Source organism: Phyllobates terribilis, unplaced genomic scaffold, assembly GCF_046119375.1.
Source record: "Phyllobates terribilis strain yellow unplaced genomic scaffold, ASM4611937v1 Scaffold_11__3_contigs__length_659146591, whole genome shotgun sequence".
In the NCBI taxonomy this organism is placed as follows: Eukaryota; Metazoa; Chordata; class Amphibia; order Anura; family Dendrobatidae; genus Phyllobates; species Phyllobates terribilis.
Genome location: NW_027362771.1, coordinates 492,440,322 through 492,456,606, shown reverse-complemented (window position 1 = coordinate 492,456,606; position 16,285 = coordinate 492,440,322). Strand labels below are relative to the sequence as shown.

General features: G+C 42.8%; 1 protein-coding gene across 1 annotated transcript in view; it reads left to right on the top strand.

Annotated features, from left to right (window-relative positions):
- Window positions 1–848: 848 nt before the first annotated feature.
- Window positions 849–16,285, top strand: part of ADGRA2 (adhesion G protein-coupled receptor A2) — a 214,395-nt gene continuing 198,958 nt past the window's right edge. Inside the window, exon 1 of the mRNA XM_073653551.1 lies at window positions 849–1,336. Within this exon, the coding sequence (XP_073509652.1) occupies window positions 1,107–1,336 (230 nt within the window). The 5' untranslated portion in view covers window positions 849–1,106. The remainder of the gene's footprint in view (window positions 1,337–16,285) is intronic.

The following is a 16,285-nucleotide window of genomic DNA, read 5'->3' as shown; positions in this document are numbered from 1 at the left end:
TTTTCAGGACTCTGGCAGTGCTCCTCCTGTTCCTCCTTGCACAAAGGCGGAGGTAGCGGTCCTGCTGCTGGGTTGTTGCCCTTCTACGGCCCCCTCCACGTCTCCTGGTGTACTGGCCTGTCTCCTGGTAGAGCCTTCAGCCTCTGGACACTACGCTGACAGACACAGCAAATCTTCTTGCCACAGCTCGCATTGATGTGCCATCCTGGATGAGCTGCACTACCTGAGCAACTTCTGTGGGTTGTAGAGTCCGTCTCATGCTACCATGAGTGTGAAAGCACAACCAACATTCAAAAGTGACCAAAACATCAGCCAGAAAGCATTGTTATTTAGATGTGGTCTGTGGTCCCCACCTGCAGAACCACTCCTTTATTGAGGGTGTCTTGATAATTCCCAATAATTTCCATCTATTGTCTATAACATTTGCACAACAGCATGGGAAATTGTCAATCAGTGTTGCTTCCTAAGTGGACAGTTTGATTTCACAGAAGTTTGATTTACTTGGAGTTATATTCTATTGTTTAAGTGTTCCTTTTATTTTTTTGAGCAGTGTATATATATATATATATATATATATATATATATATATATATATATATATATATATACAGTATATACATTTTCAATGTACACACCATTTTGTGAAGGTATGGCCTCCTTATGCATTTGCCACTATACATACACAAATGACTATACATAGGTGCAGGAAGCCGTGCTTTTCCGTCCGCTTCCTGCCCCCGGGCATCCTTCCTGGGTACAGTGCCCTCACGGCTGTGCCCCTCTCTCCTCAGGGCAGCGGGCGGCGCTAGGACCGGCGCGGTGCGGCGGAGGAGGTGCGGCTGCACAGCGCTGGAGAGCGGCAGCCCCAGATCCAGTCCGTTATGCGCCTTCATCATATAGGCAGCAGGGAGCAGCTCCTCTCCTCTCCCTGCGGATTACCCGTGTGAGCAGCCTCCGGCACACCATGCAGCCTCTCTCCGCCCCACTTACAGACTTTGTGGAGAAGTTGTGAAGCAGGAGCCGGCTGGCACCATAGGGCATGCTGAGCAGAGGTGGCACCGCGCTGCCAGCTGCATAGGATGGGCGGATAGGTAGTCCTGCCCGTCATGATGTTTGGATTAGGGACCACTAGTTGCCCCCTGGTTGTGTTGTCCCTTCTGTGCCTTATAGGATGGGTTCAGTGCTGTCCCGTCCTGATCCACAGCTGTAAATGTGTGGTGGAGCGACCCAAGCCCGGGGTGGGCGCCTCTGCCCCCAGGAAGAAGGTCGTCTGCACCAACGAGGACCTCCTGGAGGTGCCCGACCCTGCCCTGCTGCCCAACAAGACCGGCACCCTGTGAGTACTGCCTGCGGGGGCTGAGGGGTTAATGGATCATTGTGGGATCCCAGCTAATGGATGGAAGTGTCGCACAGCGGGAGCGACAGCCTGCGACTGTCCTGATGGATAAAGTCGCGCAACTTCTTCCTGTAAAAGTCAGTGGGAAAGTTCTGTGACTGTCAGGGGCATTGACTGCAGTGTGGATGGAGGGATCACAGCGGTCCTGGTGTCTGCTGCTGTCTACAGACGTATCCAGTGGGGGACATTACTGGGTGGTGTAGGACTGATAGGGAGAAGCCGAGGAAGCCCAGCCAGGGGATGGACAGACAGACAGACAGATGGATGTGAGATAGATAGACGGATAGATAGACAGACAGATCGATAGATAGATAGACAGACAGAGAGATAGATAGATAGATAGATAGATAGATAGATAGAGGGATAGATAGACGGATAGATAGATAGATAGATAGACAGATAGATAGACAGATGGATGTGAGATAGATAGACGATAGATAGACGGATAGATAGATAGACAGATATGAGATAGATAGATAATAGATAGATAGATAGATAATAGATAGATAGATAGATAGACAGATAGATAGACAGACAGATGGATGTGAGATAGACGATAGACGGATAGATAGATAGACAGATATGAGATAGATAGATAATAGATAGATAGATAGATAATAGATAGATAGATAGATAGATAGACAGATAGATAGACAGACAGATGGATGTGAGATAGACGATAGACGGATAGATAGATAGATAGACGGATAGATAGATAGATAGATGGATAGATAGATATGAGATAGATAGATAATAGATAGATAGATAGATAGATAGACAGATAGATAGACAGACAGATGGATGTGAGATAGATGATAGATAGACGGATAGATAGATATGAGATAGATAGATAATAGATAGATAGATAGATAAATAGATAGATATGAGATAGATGATAGATAATATATAGATAGATAATATATAGATAGATAATATATAGATAGATAGAGGAATAGATAGATAGATAATATATAGATATATGATAGATAATATATAGATAGATAAGGTATAGATTGATAATAGATAATAGACAGATGGATAGATGGATGGGGATAGATATATGGATAGATAGATACCGTGATAGACAGATTGATAGGTAGATATGAAGATAGATGATAGATAGCTAAATAGATATGTGATAGATAAAGTTCCACACTTGGAACAAAACGTCACCATCACAATGGGTGAATAAACCATGCATATTTGCATATTTTTGACCTTGGAGTGCTGCCTAGATTTGTCTGGATATAGATAGATATGTGATAGATAGATATGGAGATAGACGGGCACTGACAGCAGATTGATGGCACATCCCGCCTCGCACCCTGCACTTTCTCCAGCTCACATACTTATTACTGAGGGGTGATGTATGACAATATCTCCGCTATCTGCTTCTGTGTGTGATAATAATTCTTTCTAGTCATTAGTAATCCCATATATCCCATATATCACTTTTCTATACATTTTTGTTCTGGCCAGGTTTTGATTATCATTATTTTCACAGTTTGGGCTTTTTTCTATTGTTTAATCCCTGTATAAATGGAAGCTCTGCAATGTTTTAATATCTTTTGTTTTTCAATTGTTAATTTGCTTTAAGGCTGTGAATGGGAACTTTTAGGCTGTGTGCACATGTCACGTTTTTGCTGCAGATTTGTCACAACACCTGAAGGGTTTCCTGATGCCAGAGAAGTCACTGATAATCCTGAAGTCTCCATGCACATGTTGCTTATTTGTGACTTGCTAATTTGGTGCAGATTCAAATCTGCAGAATGTCAATTCTTTCAGCTTTTTTTCACCCATTGACTTCAATGAAGTCACTCAAAAGTGCTATAAAAATGATTGAGGATTTGCTGCATATTTGCTGAGTTTTTGTAGCATTTTTGCTTGCATTTTTTCTGTGTGTTTTTAGACAGCAGTGAATGCTATAGAGATATAGATAATAGAGATGGATAGATATAGATAGACAGACAGACATATAACCAGATCGACATATAGACCAATAATTGCTCAATCCCCCAACATATTATAAAATTGCACCCTGTGGGGCTTATTGGACAAATTTTCATGATTAAATAAATAAATGCAAAAAATGATGTGCCCCCCCCCCCCAGTTTTTGTAATCAGCAAAGGTAAAGCAGACAGCTGCCGGCTTATATTATCAGGCTGGGAAGGTCCATGGTTATTACCAGCCTGCAGCCGCCCCAGAATTAGCACACCACATTAGAAGCGTAAATGCTGGTGCTACGCCTTGGCTCTTCCCAATGCCCTGGTGCGATGGCAATCGGGCTAATGGGGCTTGTCCAAAAATACACCTGGCATTAAAGGAAATCTCTCACCCCCTGGGGCGTCTAAAACCTACTAATATGGGCATGCAGGTGATAGAAAAGTTAAACCAGTCCTTCCTTTATGCCTCATATTAGTAGTCTTGTTGTTCAGAAATCTCACATTATACATTTATGCTGATTCCTTCCAGGCCCCCCGGGGCGTAGAGGGCCCGCAAGGAATCTCTGCCTCCTGTCTTCATTATAATGCCACCCCCGTCCCCTGCACATCACAGTGCCCTGTGACGTGCAGCTGTGGCGCCGTAAGCCCACGCCTGCGTCCTGCACTCCCTCCACGATCCGCACCTCTTCATCCATTCTATAGGAGGAAGACGCAGTGACTCACCGGAGTCTGCGCAGAAGATCACTGAATAGTGTTCTTCGCAGGCGCTGGCGAATCACTGCGTCTTCCTCCTATAGAATGGATGAAGAGGTGCGGATCGTGGAGGGAGTGCAGGACGCAGGCGTAGGCTTACGGCGCCACAGCTGCGCGTCACAGGGCACTGTGACGTGCAGGGGACGGGGGTGGCATTATAATGAAGACAGGAGGCAGAGATTCCTTCCTGGCCCTCTACGCCCCGGGGGGCCTGGAAGGAATCAGCATAAATATATACGATTTCTGAACAGCAAGACCATTAATATGGGGTATACAGGTAAGACTAGTTTAATATTTCTATCACCTGTATGCCCATATTAGTAGGTTTTAGACGTCCCAGCGGTTGACAGATTCCCTTTAAGCCCTCGGGTTAGGAGAGGTATCTTATCAGACACCCCCATTACTAACCCAGTAAGTAAAAAGAAAAAACACACAAAAAATACTTTATTTAAATAAACACTCCCCGACACTATCCCTAGCTCACCACTTTATTAAAAACAAAAGTTCCCACTCTGGTCCGACTTAGTCCACCGAATCCAACATAGTTGACAAATGGAAATCTGAAAAAAATAAACAGAGCGAAATAAACAGAAGACACAATCCCTCGTTCACCAATTTATTATAAAGAAAAGTTTCCAGCAGGTCCGACGTAGTCCACCGAATCCGACGTAGCGGTGACGTTACTGCTCTTCAGAATTTCCTGGTCACTCTGCGCTCTGGGCTACGACGGATTCGGTGGACTACGTCGGACCTGCGTGGGAACTTTTCTTTCTAATAAATTGGTGAATGAGGGATAGTGTCGGGGAGTGTTTATTTGAATAAAGTATTTTTGTGTGTGTTTTTTTCTTTTTTTCTTACTGGGTTAGTAATGGGGGTGTCTGATAGACACCTCTCCATTACTAACACCAGGGCTTGATACCAGCTGTGTTTTTGGACATTAACCCCCAAAACCCACCCCCAAAACCCATTACCCCAATTTCTCACCGCATCAAGGCAATCGGGAAGATCCAAGGCAAAGCGCATTTAATGTGATGTTCCACTTCTGGGTCGGCTGCAAACTTGTATTTTTAGGCTGGGAAGGTCCCAATAATCATGGACCTTCCCAGTTTGAGAATATCAGCTTTCATCTGTCTGCTTTACCTTTGCTGGTTACAAAAAAATGGGGGGGGGTGACACCATGTAGTTTTTTCATTTATTTATTTAATCATAAAAAGCTGTCCAATAAGCTCCACAGGGGGCAATTTTATGCTATTTCGGGAGGTTGTGCAATTATATGTCTGTATGTTTATATATATGTCTGTATCTATCTATCTATCTATCTATCTATCTATCTATCTATCTATCTATCTATCTATCTATCTATCTCCATAGCATTCATTGCTGTCAAAAAACGCATTGAAAACGCTCATTTTTGCTGCTGTGTATTTCCTGCCTAGAGATGCAGAAATGGTACAGAAATTACTGCATCCAAATACTCAACGTGTGCACATAGCCATACTGTGCAGATTTAGGAACTGAAAAGCTGCACAGACTACTGCTGATAGGAGAGAGTTTGCTAAAGTTGTATTTAGTCTGGTCTGGCCTAGGCTGGAAGCATAAAAAACTTCTTGCTGGCTCTGAGGGCTGGCTCACATAAGCGTATACATTGGAGGAGTGCAATCCAATGTTTTATTGGATAGCACTTGGACGGACCAATGTTATACTATGGGGCAGTGCAGATCTGCGTTAACCTTCTCATACCGATTCAGCATGAGAAAAAATTCTCAACATGCGAGTGGCTGCGCAAATCGTTAAGCACTCAGCCATTCAAGTCTATGGGTGCGTGGAAAACATCGGACTGCACTCAGGTGACATCTGAGTGCAGTCTGATTTCCGTGTATTTACACAATGGAGAAGATGGAGATAGCTTGTTCTCCATCTTCTCCTCACCTGTGCTAAAATTCTCTCACCCTAGAGAATCGGATCACAGTAAGCTGACACTCGGATCACACTCTGATCAGTTTGATTAGAGTGTCAGTCGATCTAATTCTCTCGTATGGAATAACATTTGCAGGATGAACTGGTCTTATATAATTAATTGTCTTTGCTGCAGTTGGATAATTTTTCTGATCATAGCAAAAAGAATCCAAAATACACTTTTGGATACTGAAATAGAGCAACTAACTCAGATCATAATCTTGTATCATTCCCATGGGTGTACTATATTAATATTTTAAACCATTGTGAGAATGTATATGTATTATCTGTCATATATAAATGATAATATTAGGGGATATCAACCATGCGCTCAAGGTAGGTGATAACTGACGGATTGCTGGGACTTGCATCGACTCATCGTCAGAATGGGACACTTTAATCTCCATTAATTCTCTACGGGTCTGTCGGAAGAAGCCGAGCGCAGCGCTTCTCTAGTGGGTGTCCCAGTGGTCAGACCCCTCCACTGATCTATAAGTTACCTCCTGTCCTGGGATAGGTGATAACGTCTCTTTTCTGGAGAACCCCTTTAAGGGGTTGTCCTATCTGGATAACCCCTGCTCTAAATGAGGACCTCCTGAAAACTCCAATAATCTACTGTTATCACCTGGGAACACTGCAGATGGCGGCACAATACTCCAGCATGGGGGATACCGCAGAAATGTGGGATTGCATGGAATCACTTTTGATGCATGGACAACCACATGGTGGGAATGGCTGATGGAGGTGTGAAGTCCATGCCCCCCTTAATGATATAGAAAAATCATTCGCTTATGTTCACACAGATTTTTTTTGAGACCTTCAAAAACGACCTGTTGTTCAAATGGAAACCGCTGCAGGAAACGCTCCTTTTCTGGAGGAGTTTTTGAAGGAGTTTTTCTTTTCCTGAAGAGGTTTGGAAGAACTTTTCATCTAAAGCATTTTCTTTGCAGCTTTACAGTTGGACAGTGCCAAGTTTGGAGCGCCCGATCCCCTTCAACAATGTGACATGCACTACATTTTTACCCATCAGGCATTTTTTAAAATCTCTCATGATATAAAAATCCATACTGAAAAAAACACTACTAAAAGATATGTAGTTTTTGATGCATTTTTTCAGTGTAGTTTTTTTTATGTGTTTTTAATTATAATTCCATGTATAGTAATAGGGTGTGTTTTTTGGAGCGATTCCACTGCGAAAACCTCACCAACAACCACTAAAAAAACTGTGTGGTAGACATACATTTTACCACAATTTATGCACATAAAAGGATGGACTTGATGCTATTTTTATTTTTTTAATGTTAAAAATGCCTGGAGAAAAAAATGGGACATGCACTCTAGTCTCTTTTTCTCATTGATATGAATGGGAAGCTTGGTGCAAGCAGATTTAATTCAATTTTTTAATGTGGGTTTTGTCAAAGAACTCTAAGGCTATGTTCACATGCAGCGTTCTTTGTGCAAATAAGATGCCACATTTTACTGTACCAGGAACAGCTATGAGATTTCGGAAATCTGCACACGCTTGTTTTTTTTCCCTGACTGAATTCGAGAATTGCAGCGTCTTTGAAATCTGCAGCAGGTCAATTCCTTCAGTGTTTTTGGAGCATTTTTTCACCCATAGAAAGCAAAACGCTGCAAAAATCGCAGCAAACAGGTTTTTAACTGCATTTTTTGCTGCATTTTTGGTGAATAAAACTAACGTTAGTAAACGTACTGTGGGTAACGTAATGTAATGCACAGCTAAAAAGTGCTGCAAAAATGCAGCAAAACTTGCATTTTGAACACAGTATTTTTACTGTGAAAAGAGTGCAGGTTTTGGCTGCAGAAAAGAAACGCTGCATGTGAACATAGCCTAAGGATATCAAAAACCTCTTCAAATACTTTTTGAATATTTTTCCCATTAGTTTCTGCGGAAAAATCCATTTTGCTGTTCAAATTTTTGGATAGTTTTTTTCCCAACAAGGTTTTAAAAAGCTTGTCATGGAAGAAAAGAAGCAGCTTGTCACTTCCTTGAAGCAAATTTCACAAGAGTTCACCCCAAAAATTGATGCTTAAGGTCCATTTAGGCCACGTTCACACTTCAGTATTTGGTGAGTTTTTTATCTCAGTATTTGTAAGCCAAAACCAGGAGAGGAACAATCAGAGCAAAAGTATAATAGAAAGACGTCACCACTTCTGGATTTATCACCTTCTCCTGATTTTGGCTACAGATACTGAGGTAAAAAAATAACCAAATACTGAATGTGTGAACGTGGCCTTACACTGCAGGATTTTTTTGATGCATTTTCCTAGAATCACTCGTTTCACAATAATCTCACAGGCTGCCGATCATCCGAGGACCGAGTGAAATGCTCAATTGAAATGATCATTTGTGCTGCACAATAAGGCTGTGTGCCCACAATGGGTTTTTCAAGATTTTGATGCGGAATTTCCGCAGCGTAAACGCTTGCAAAACGCTTGGTAATCCGTGCCCCATGATCCCCAATGAAAATCTGCATGTTCTGTGCCCATGCTGCGGAATTTTCCACAGCAGATTTTCCGCAGCGGAAAAATCCGCAGCATGTCCATTATTTGTGCGTTTCTGCATTCGGATTTGAGGTCCCAATGCATTTGAAAAACAAAAGTCAAATCCGCATGTAAAAACGCTGCAAAAACGTGTCAAAAACGCGTGTAAAATCCGCAAGCGTTTTTGACTGCCAAGAACATGCAGAAACGCTGCAGAAATTTTCTGCTTCATTTCTGCATCGTGGGCACATAGCCTAAAGATCATCGTTCTCGGCAGCACTTCGTTCTGTATAATCAGGACTTGCATAACTGAAAACAATGTGCACTTAACCATCTATTACAGATTGTTCTGAAGCCGGGTCTGTCTCTGAAAACAGATAATAAAACGACCATCGACCAGCAAACATATTGACGGTGGTCAATCGTTTAACACTGCACATCATAAATAAACCATAAGTCCACGTTCACACATTCAGTATTTGGGGAGTTTTTTACCTCAGTATTTGCAAGCCAAAACCAGATAATGAGGTGTTTCTGTTATACTTTTCCTTGGACTGTTCCACTCCTAATTTTGGCTACAAATACTGAGGTAAAATACTCACTAAATTCTCAATGTGTGCTCGTCATTCAAGTCAAAAGACTGTAAAAAATGCTTGAAAAACCCCACAAAAGAGCAGCGTTTCCTGAAGCAGTTTCCTCTAGAAAAAACTTGTCAGATGTTTCCACCTTCAAAACAACTCTTTGTGAACATCACAGTTTTCTCTGCTGCAGATCTAGCAGTTCTCTGAATGCTGAGCTGTATATTACCCCACCCACACCACTGATTGGCAGCTTTCTGTGTGCACTGTGCATAGGCAGAAAGCTGCTAATCAGTGGGGTTATACACAGCTCATGAATATGGAGAACTACATGGCAGCAGGTTTACTAGTCGCCTCAAGATAATTTCCTGCTGATAAATCAGTGATTAACTGATTTAGTAGCAGCCCAACAAGTGACACATCACTGGAATCAGAGTCTTGGCCCCTATATTATGCTGCTCTCAGATTAGGTGCCGAAAACTTGATGACAGATTCCCTCTTATAATACTCCCCCATGGAGTCGGCCCACGGACAACATTTATTGCCTTTTTTCAGTATAGATGGTAAATGTATAATTGCTCTTGGTCCAACCACTGGGATTCCCACCTGTTACGACAGCAGGGGTCCTGCATCCTCCGTTTTTATAGAGCAGTGTTCACACTTGTGCACCAGCACCTTCTCATTGTCTATGACACGGACGGAGAGAGCCAAGTACAGCACTCTGCTGTCCGTCCGTACCATGAGTTTTATGTGGAGTGATAGTGCACATGCATGACTGGGGGGCACAGGACCCCCCTCGCTTATGACTGGTGGGACCCCCAACAGTCATACATATATGATATATAGATATAGATGATAAATGTTAGTCGTGGGCCAACACTTTTCAGGAGATCCTTATTTTATGACCTGTTGGATATTCTTTGAGGACCGAAATGGGAAACTACTGGTCTAAACAATTATCGCCTTATACGTAAAGATTATAAAATCTAGATCTAGTAAATGGTGATCGGAGAATCTGAGCTTCCGTCACTTACATCCTGTTAGGTCAGGTACGTCCTATCGTGATAGAAGCGGTGACTAAGTCCTGAACTCAGAGAATGAAAGTGGATCGGTCGCCAGACTTCACAATATGAACTGCATACATTATTAAAATCAATCTCTTAGACCTGATGAGACTGATGAACTTACTTTGAAATTCCATTCCAGAATGGCTGTATAATCCTTTTTTTTTTAAAGTTTTCCTGCCTAATATTAAAAATGAATTTTTGTTGTTGGACCTAGAAAATCCCCATTTTTAGATTCAGGACTATATATAGCCATTATGACGCGGGGTTTCATAGTAAGTACATCAGCCTAGTCAGGTCTAAGAGATCTATTTACTAATGTATGCTGTATATACTGTGAAATCTGGGAACAGATCTGCTTTAACATTGACGGTATTAGTAAAGCATCAGTAAAATCTGTCTCGGTGCATTGAGTCCTCGGCCGGCCCGCGCAATAAGTGTGGACACATCTCTCGGGGGGGGGGGGGACGTTCCTGAGTTTGGCAGTACTGTAATCACACACACAAGAGGCTGGTATAAATATTAGCGGACACCATGTTTGCGTCTCTCAGTCGCGTACACATGGTCAGCACATGCTTCTGTCCGGGAAAATTGGGATTCTGCAGCTGCAATTTCAGAATTATTTGACAACCAGCTGCAGCTTGTTTTTCCGTCACACGTCTGTTCATCAGGGTTTATATACAGCGCTATAAATTGTGCGTATGATAGAAGAATGATGTACAGAACTACTTAAAGGGGTAGTCGCATCCTCTGAAGCAGGAGGAGGAATGGTGGCGGTGCTCTCCTGCTTGATTGACAGCTTGGACCAGCGGCTTCATCATGGCTCGAACTGTTTGCTCTCTGATGCTGCAAGCAGAGGCAGCTTTATCTCTGCAGGGGCGGGGGGACACTGAGGATGCCGAGTGTAAGCACTGTGCTCGCTGCCTAGGAGACCGACCACTGCTGATAGACTGTAGAGGAGGTGGGGAACCTAGGCAACAAGCAGTAAACTATATAATTATTATAAAAAATATGTCAAATAAAAAAAATCTTTGTTTTTACAACCACTTTGCAATTTTATCCATTTATGAAAATTATCCCTTAAAGGGGTTACAATGTATTTATACTTACCGCTTAAAGGGATTGTTCAACGTTGTAAACATTTTTCTTTAAAAAATAACAAATGGAGGCATACTCACTTTCCATTGTCCACGTGAATCAAGCACAGAGCACTGCGGTGGTCTGTACTGGCTCCAGAAATGATGCCTGCACTTTCTATATATTACAGGACCACTGAAGTCTGTAATTGGCTGCAGCGGTCCAGTGATTAGAACATCATGTCACTGGATTTTTTCAATGTTCCAAAATAAAGAAGCATGTTACAAGTACCCAGCAGCTGAAGAAGCCAGCAGGTTCCCTTTCACCCCTCACAGCCAAATTAGCCAGTGCTTGAAGTTTTGATTGCTACAGACTACATCCCCACGACTGATATCTTCTATTAGCTAGCCATTTCAGGAATGTCCACATGGGACAAAAAAAGTCTGCGGCAAAGCTGTAGCAACATTTTCATGTGGATTTTGCAGATTTAAAAAGGTAAAATCCTTGATTAAAATCCTCAACAAAAAGTTGCTGTGGATTTTAAAATCAGCCTCCAGGTCAGTTTCTGTGCAGAAGAATTCTTCAGCATGTGCATGAGATTTGTTCAGATTTCACCCACTGCAGTGGTACGGTATTTCCCTGAGGATTTTGCATGTGCAAATCATCAAGGAAAATCTGCTGCTCTTCTAGCACTTGTGGACGTTTCTTCATTGACCTTGGCAGTGGAGATGACAATGAGCCACTGAAGACCCACAGTTAACGGAGAAACATAAGGCAGGGCTACACGGCAATACGCGACTATAAACTCAACAGGGTTTCTTTTTTATTTTTCAATGGTCATTGGTCACAACTTGTCACTGTTTAACCCTAACTAACGCCACGGCCCCACTATCAGTATTCGGTCAGTATTTTTTCTCAGGAGTGGGAGCCAAAACCAGGAGTGGGTGATAAATGCAGAATTGGTGACTTGTTTCTATTATACCTTTTCTCTGATTGTTCCACACCTGGTTTTGGTTCCCACTCCTGAGAAAAAATACTGACCGAATACTGATAGTGGGGCCGTGGCCTAAATAAGAATTACAGATCTGCTCCCAGAAACTTGTTCTTGGATTCCAGGTGCTAACAGAATTTTTTTCTGCATTCTGTGTAAACTGAAAAATAAGTGAAAAATTAATGAAAATGTAAACAATTCTAAAATTTTAGAGAACAGTTTATATTTAGGTTTTTACTGTCTTATGGTAACAGAAAGGCTGGGAATACTCATTCAGTGGCACAATCTCACCTGTGAGTCACTGTAAAATGTTTCCCTACAGGGGAATAAAATTTACAAGCAACTTTGCAACATTTCTGTAACAGTCACATTTTGTCCATTATTCACCAGGACTCATGACACTTTTTTCTTATAGGGAATTATTTTTGTTGAGAATTCGTAACAACCATATATCACTTGGTTGCCCATTATTACTAGTTTGCTCAATGTAACTACACATTTCTCCTCCTAACAGTGCCCAGCTGTAGATGTCCTACTAACAGTGCCCAGCTGTAGATATCCTCCTAACAGTGCCCAGCTGCAGATATCCTCCTAACAGTGCCCAGCTGTAGACGTCCTCCTAACAGTGCTCAGCTGTAGATATCCTCCTAACAGTGCCCAGCTGTAGATATCCTCCTAACAGTGCCCAGCTGTAGATGTCCTCCTAACAGTGCCCAGCTGTAGATGTCCTCCTAACAGTGCCCAGCTGTAGATATCCTCCTAACAGTGCCCAGCTGTAGATGTCCTCCTAACAGTGCCCAGCTGTAGATGTCCTCCTAGCAGTGCCCAGCTGCAGATCTCCTAACAGTGCCCAGCTGCAGATCTCCTAACAGTGCCCAGCTGTAGATGTCCTAACAGTGCCCAGCTGCAGATATCCTCCTAACAGTGCCCAGCTGTAGACGTCCTCCTAACAGTGCTCAGCTGTAGATGTCCTCCTAACAGTGCCCAGCTGTAGATATCCTCCTAACAGTGCCCAGCTGTAGATGTCCTCCTAACAGTGCCCAGCTGTAGATGTCCTCCTAACAGTGCCCAGCTGTAGATATCCTCCTAACAGTGCCCAGCTGTAGATGTCCTCCTAACAGTGCCCAGCTGTAGATGTCCTCCTAGCAGTGCCCAGCTGCAGATCTCCTAACAGTGCCCAGCTGCAGATCTCCTAACAGTGCCCAGCTGTAGATGTCCTAACAGTGCCCAGCTGTAGATATCCTCCTAACAGTGCCCAGCTGTAGATGTCCTCCTAGCAGTGTCCAGTTGTAGATGCCCTTCTAACAGTGCCCAGCTGTAGATGTCCTCCTAACAGTGCCCAGCTGTAGATGTCCTCCTAACAGTGTCCAGCTGTAGATGTCCTCCTAACAGTGTCCAGCTGTAGATATCCTCCTAACAGTGCCCAGCTGTAGATGTCCTCCTAGCAGTGTCCAGCTGTAGATGTCCTCCTAACAGTGCCCAGCTGTAGATGTCCTCCTAACAGTGCCCAGCTGTAGATGTCCTCCTAGCAGTGCCCAACTGTAGATATCCTCCTAACAGTGCCCAGCTGTAGATGTCCTCCTAGCGGTGCCCAGCTGTAGATATCCTCCTAACAGTGCCCAGCTGTAGATGTCCTCCTAGCACTGTCCAGCTGTAGATGTCCTCCTAGCAGTGTCCAGCTGTAGATGTCCTCCTAGCAGTGTCCAGCTGTAGATGTCCTCCTAGCAGTGTCCAGCTGTAGATGTCCTCCTAGCAGTGTCCAGCTGTAGATGTCCTCCTAACAGTGCTTAGCTGCAGATCTCCTAACAGTGCCCAGTTGCCTATTCACTATTGGTTTTAGCTTCCAGATCTGCGGAGATCAACTGATCGCCAGTATTTTTTTTTTTATCGAACAGATAGATCAGACAACCCTTTTAAAGGTTTTCTTTGACCACATCCAGTCATTTTTGTGCCATGGATTGTTAGTATACAAACAATGGCCACGTCTATGGTAACATTAGCGTGGCCATTTACATGAATGTTGGAAGTGAAATTGTATTCTTATTTGAATTTTCTGAATAATCCAGGATTACGTTGTGTCTGGCTGACCGTCAGAGCATGTTGTATTTCTTTATCGCGCTCTTCCCTCCCATGATAAAGACAGAACTACTTCTGTTTTCTTTGCTCTTATCTGGGGAGACTTTCTTGTATTCCTCTTGTTCACACTTGTTGGAATATTTGGGATTTCCTTTCTAAGAATATCATTTCCTTATCTTGTTTAGTATAAGATAATCATAGACCGACCATACAAAAGTTAGGATGCTGTCCGAGTTGTAAAGACCTGGCCACGTGGACCACACTTGTTTATAGCCACATCTGCGAGCTCAAGTTGGACTTTGAAAACTTCCTCCAATATAATGCTATGGAGGCCATATACCAGATCTGATCCAAACAGGTCCATAGTAGAGATGTACAATAGTGCACATGTATGGATAATGTTTGGAGTTAGATTTTTCCAGATCTTGCACAATCTGTAATGTGCTTCCAGCCAGTTATACCAGATCATCTCCACATATGCTTCTCTTTCACAACAGACTTCCAAGTACATTCTGTCAAGTGCTTTTTTCCATGTGTCTATGCACAGATGGTCTGGCGAGATATTAAAAGTAAAAAATAACGCGAGTTGTTTGATGTATCACATATCAATGCTACTCTGTGTGAAGGTGCCCATACACCTTAGACAGTTGTCAGCCAAGTCCTCTGGCAGAGACTTATCTCCAAGCCGGATTCTTCTTTGCCCCGACATCATCTGCTGGGAATGGGGCTTGGGAGGCCCCCTACACATGAAAAAGTTGGCCGGTCCTACTAAAATTGGTGGGTGTGGGAGATTTCACCAAACTGTAAAGAGGTCATAATGGAGTTAAAAAATCTTAAAATATTTTAACAGTAAATTATAGAGTGCCTTAAGCATAGTTAAAGGATTATTCTGAACTTATTAAATTGCTTTAATTTGTTAAACAGCAGGAAAATAGGCAAGTTCGCAATTGATTTGGTCATTTTCCTGCAATGAGAACTTTTATCTTACATAATGCACAGCTGGTTTCCATGGAGCTCAGACACTAATGCCAAATGTGCACAGTAGATACATTCCAGAGGAGGGTTTAGCTCCCAATATCCCGGCCACCTGTCTCTAGCTCATTGATTTTTATACAGCAGTTATCTGCTCATCTCCATCTACCTCCCATTCCCTCTCAGATCCTGACAAGCTGCTGTTATAAATCTTTAAACATCATCAGCCCCCACCATCAGCTGCTCTCAAGCAGTTCTCCTAATCACGACACTCACTGTCCTGAGCCATGTCCATGTTCAAATGGCCTGTAATCTCTATGTGTAAATATACTGATAGCAGTGTAGACTCCAGAGCAAACCACTGATGACTGAATGTGTTACAGCAGCTCTTGTGCTGAGTTTTATAATTCTACTAATACTACAGCTCTGCTGCTCACCATAACTGTCACTCAACCATGAGTGCCTGCCCTGCTAGCAGCCAGGAAATAAGGAGACTGCAGAGTTGTGAGCTGCTCAAGAGACAACTTGAGAATAGCCCTTTAAAAATGTTTTATGGGTTATCAATTAAATCGCTTGGGCCCTGTCTGATGCATAGGACAAAGGGGTCACCTTACTAAAAATCATTTGTTCCCCAACCATACAACTCGTGTTCACTACTGATATGCTATCCGTGCTGAGCAGGAGCAGTGCTGAGGATAGTTGAACATGCAGGCAACCACTTATCCACCTGTATAGGAAGTATGTGTGAGTGACAGCGCCATACAACTCAGTGACAATGGTAATGGGATAGAACAGATCTATAGGCACTCTGTGCCATCACATGGTGCCTTTGAGAAAAGAAAATCGCCATTATCATCCAAGTTGGTCTACATTGTAAAACATTTTCAGGTAATAAACAGCATAAGAAAATGTAATACATGTTTAGTCTTACCAGGAGTGCTAACAATTAATGAAGTGTGACATCAATCATTAA